The 3,687-nt window shown below is 39.8% G+C and overlaps 1 protein-coding gene across 2 annotated transcripts in view; it reads left to right on the top strand.

The window, feature by feature from the left end:
- Nucleotides 1-763: 763 nt before the first annotated feature.
- The window catches only part of celf2 (cugbp, Elav-like family member 2), a 178,077-nt gene continuing 175,153 nt past the window's right edge, over nt 764-3,687 (top strand). Inside the window, exon 1 of one of the 2 annotated variants that reach the window (XM_056247526.1) lies at nt 764-936. In XM_056247526.1, the coding sequence (XP_056103501.1) occupies nt 884-936 (53 nt within the window). In that variant the 5' untranslated portion in view covers nt 764-883. The remainder of the gene's footprint in view (nt 937-3,687) is intronic. The other variant, XM_056247533.1, reaches the window with a different exon arrangement.

The raw sequence follows: 3,687 nt of genomic DNA, 5'->3' as shown, positions 1-3,687 counted from the left end.
GTCAGTATTTTTTAGACAAGATTTCTGTTTTGAATCAATAAATCCTGACAAAAGTATCAGGTTCCAAAATAATATTAATGAGCACAACTGTTTCCAATATTGCTAATAACTGAGCATCAAATCAGCATATTAGAATGATTTCTTACGGATCATGTGACACTGAAGACTGGAGATAAAAATTCAGCTTTGCATCACAGAAATAAATTATATGTTAAAGTATATCAAAATAGAAAACCATTCTTTTAAATTGTAACAATATTTCACAATTTTACAGTTTCTTTATTTTTGATCAAATAAATCCAGTCTTGGTGAGCATAAGAGACTTCTATCAAAAAACATTAACAATAGCTTGCAGTATGTACAGCACACATAAAGAAAACTGTATCCAATGCTTTAAATTGTAATTTAAGTACACCTAATAAAAATTGTGACCATGTAAAGTGTTATTGCTAAACCTACTTACCCATTTTGACTTTGGCATTTAGACTTTAAAGTGGAGAACAGTAAGGCATTTTAGTTTCGTTGGCACTAGTCGTATAACACAGAGTTATTAGAGATATGTCTGTATAAAATCCTCTGTAAAAAATTTACAAGTAATATCAAATTTCCATGTAGTGATGTACGTTGTTTCGGATATTACACAGAGGTTCGTAAAGAGATGAGGCAGAGAGAGAGAGAGAGAGAGAGAGAGAGAGAGAGAGAGAGAGAGAGAGAGAGAGAGAGAGAGAGAGAGAGCTGGAGTGATTGTGAGGGGCGGAGGAAAGAGAGTCTGTTCTCCGCGCTTATCACAGTGCAGAGAGACAGTCGGAGTAACAGCGCTCACTCACTCACTTTATCAACCGCATTCTGTCCGAGCAAAGCCCGAGCTGCCCGAGCCTCAAGCATGGTCTCTATAATCTCAGACCTGGACCCTCTCAAGAGCTGGAACGTGTTAAGGTAAGACCCGAGCCGACCCGAACATGCATGCGGAGAGAGAGCGAGTGTCTCCATCTGCCCGCGCCGAGGACGCACTCTTCCGCTCGACTCCAACACAAATGTTGTGAGAATTACGCACGGTTGCGTGTGCCATTTCGACTCGAAAAAGTGTGTGTGGGACTTTTTTCCCCCCCTTGAGTTCGCACATATACTGTCATGTGTCTGACGCATGGAGTGTCTTATTAACCCTTTGAGAGACCAAGCCCTCCCCCGAACTCACCGGGAATGAGGAGGTTTATCAGACCGGGCGCGTCTCATCTGATCTGTGATGCGGGATGATGGTGCTGATGCTGAGAAGACGCGGTGCGCATCGCTTCCAGCTTTATATAGAATAGTTAATTTATGCACTTTAAGTTAATCGACTTTTTTTTTATATACCCCCGGATCTTGATATGATATGGTATTGCGTATCTCAAGCTATTACGCAAACAAATGCTCGTCTTTAAAGTCGGTTTGTTCGTGTGTCTTTAGTTAAACACTCTTGGAAATGTATCAAGTGTTTCTCAAACTGAGCTACCAAGACTGGACATTATAGACATGCTGAACCTAACCCTATTATCTATGGACATTTATTGGCATTTTTTTCGACATCATACCTGCTTTCAAACTGCCCAAAATGTTGACCAGGGTGTCAGATATAAACTCAGTTCTCTGAGTTTTTGGGGAAGTATAAAAGGGTAACTGAAACCACAGAAAGCATGTCATGATGTCAAATTGTTCCGCTTTAGTTCTCGGAAGCCTGCACGCTTTTAGAGGACAGCATATGACCCATTTTCTGAGCTTATTATTAGATTAGATTAGATAATTGATTATTATTAAAGTTTTAAAAAGTAATTCACTATTTTTGTGCACAGTTGCATTTTATAAGATAAATCTTTAAGTCATTTGTTGACTTCATAAGCTCCATCCCTGATGTTTTGGACACATAAATAAGAGGTTCAGTCAGAATTTCTAATGTCACTTTAAAAAGCATTCATGATCATATTTGTAATGAGGGTATGAAGTGCGAACTATAAATACTCTGGATCTTCATATATAGTTCAGGATTCTGGGTTGTTGTAAATTGGGGCGCCGCTGTATTCCACACTGAATTATGAAAATAGATCAAGGGTATAAAGATGACACGCTGTGCTCTCTCAGAAGAAATGTTATTTTTGGTCAATTATTTATTCCGATAAGCAGGTCGCTGCTCGGAACGCAGCAAAAATGCACATACATGCACATCCTCAAATGTGTACGTGCTGTTGGAATTTTTTTTTTTTTTTTTATGTGCAAATCCTGTATTGATACATACTAGAACACAGTCCTGTTTTAATAGCTTTACTGTGTAGGTGACAGACTACCGCTGCATTTAAGTAGACATTTCCTGATCGATGTAGCACTATTAGTCAGTATGTTCCTTTTCTTTCTCACTGACTGACACTCACAATCACGGTTCCACCCCAGAGCCGTTCAGGGCATAATCTTCTGTTCAGAGCCGGGGAGAAGGGGCTGATGAGGGGGATGTGTGATGGATCGCTATTTGTCTTTTTCTTCTTTATTAGTGTAGAGACTCTAGATTAGCCAGAGGAGCAGCTGCCGGACCGCCTTAATAAAGACCAGCTTAAGTTTTTCTTTTGCTTCTCTTTACGTTTCTCTCTTCCTTATGTGACTCTAGGGTACACTACACTGTGGCATTCTTTACAGCCTATAATGAAGCCACCAGACGACCCAGAACACTGTTGTCTAATGAGCACACAGTCGTGCGTGCGTGTGTGTTTATGTTGCACCCGATTAACGTTCTCATTATCTCTCCTTTAGTTCAAACCCCTTTCTTCTGTCGTCCTTCATTTGAGTGTGCATCTTAGAAAATAGAGAGCAGATAAAAAATGGATCCAGAAATAACTTTTGCCATCTATTAAGTTGATTTTTTTTTTTTCCGGGTGCGACTTTGACGTGCTTGCGCAAAACAAAAAACTCCAGCGTCTGCGTTTCCTCGAGTTTCTACCGGATCAACACCTCTGAACATCTCGCCGCCCGCCTGCAATCATTTCTGCCTGGGTCAAATACATCATCTTGGATTGCGTCTGGATGTGACGCATCGTAACGATATCGCATTTTTCTTAGGATCAGTGCAGTGGAAATTTCCGACGTGCTTCATTTCTTTTTAGGGCTCATCTCTCTGCAGGATCACTCTGTCATGATCCCACTTTTCCTTCATGAGGGTTTGATGCATTTTTAACACGGATGTCGTTTGAACAATAGACTTGCAGATTTCTTTCGCATTAAATGTGTTTTATCATTTACAAAAGAACTTGATGGACTGATGTAATTTTGTTACATGCAAATGCTTTGAGATAATAGTGTTCTATCTATCTATCTATCTATCTATCTATCTATCTATCTATCTATCTATCTATCTATCTATCTATCTATCTATCTATCTATCTATCTATCTATCTATCTATCTATCTATCCTCTGCAAATCTAAGAATATGAGAATATTGTGTTCACCTCTGCAACTTTTTACCTTCCTCTAACTTTTGCGCGAATGTCTCGTGAAAAACGAAGCCAAGAGATGCAACTCCGTTCTGTCACTGCAAGCAACCAGAACAAAAATACCATGGAACTCATGTCCGCCCACACAGACACACACACACAATGAGTCACAAGCACATGCATAATGTCCTAACACACACATGCAGGCACACAACAGCCTCTCTGTCACGCTGA

This window comes from Rhinichthys klamathensis, unplaced genomic scaffold (genome assembly GCF_029890125.1).
Source record: "Rhinichthys klamathensis goyatoka isolate OS25496 unplaced genomic scaffold, OSU_Roscu_1.1 h1tg000048l_1, whole genome shotgun sequence".
Classification (NCBI taxonomy): Eukaryota; Metazoa; Chordata; class Actinopteri; order Cypriniformes; family Leuciscidae; genus Rhinichthys; species Rhinichthys klamathensis.
This window is presented reverse-complemented; position numbering and strand designations above follow the sequence as displayed.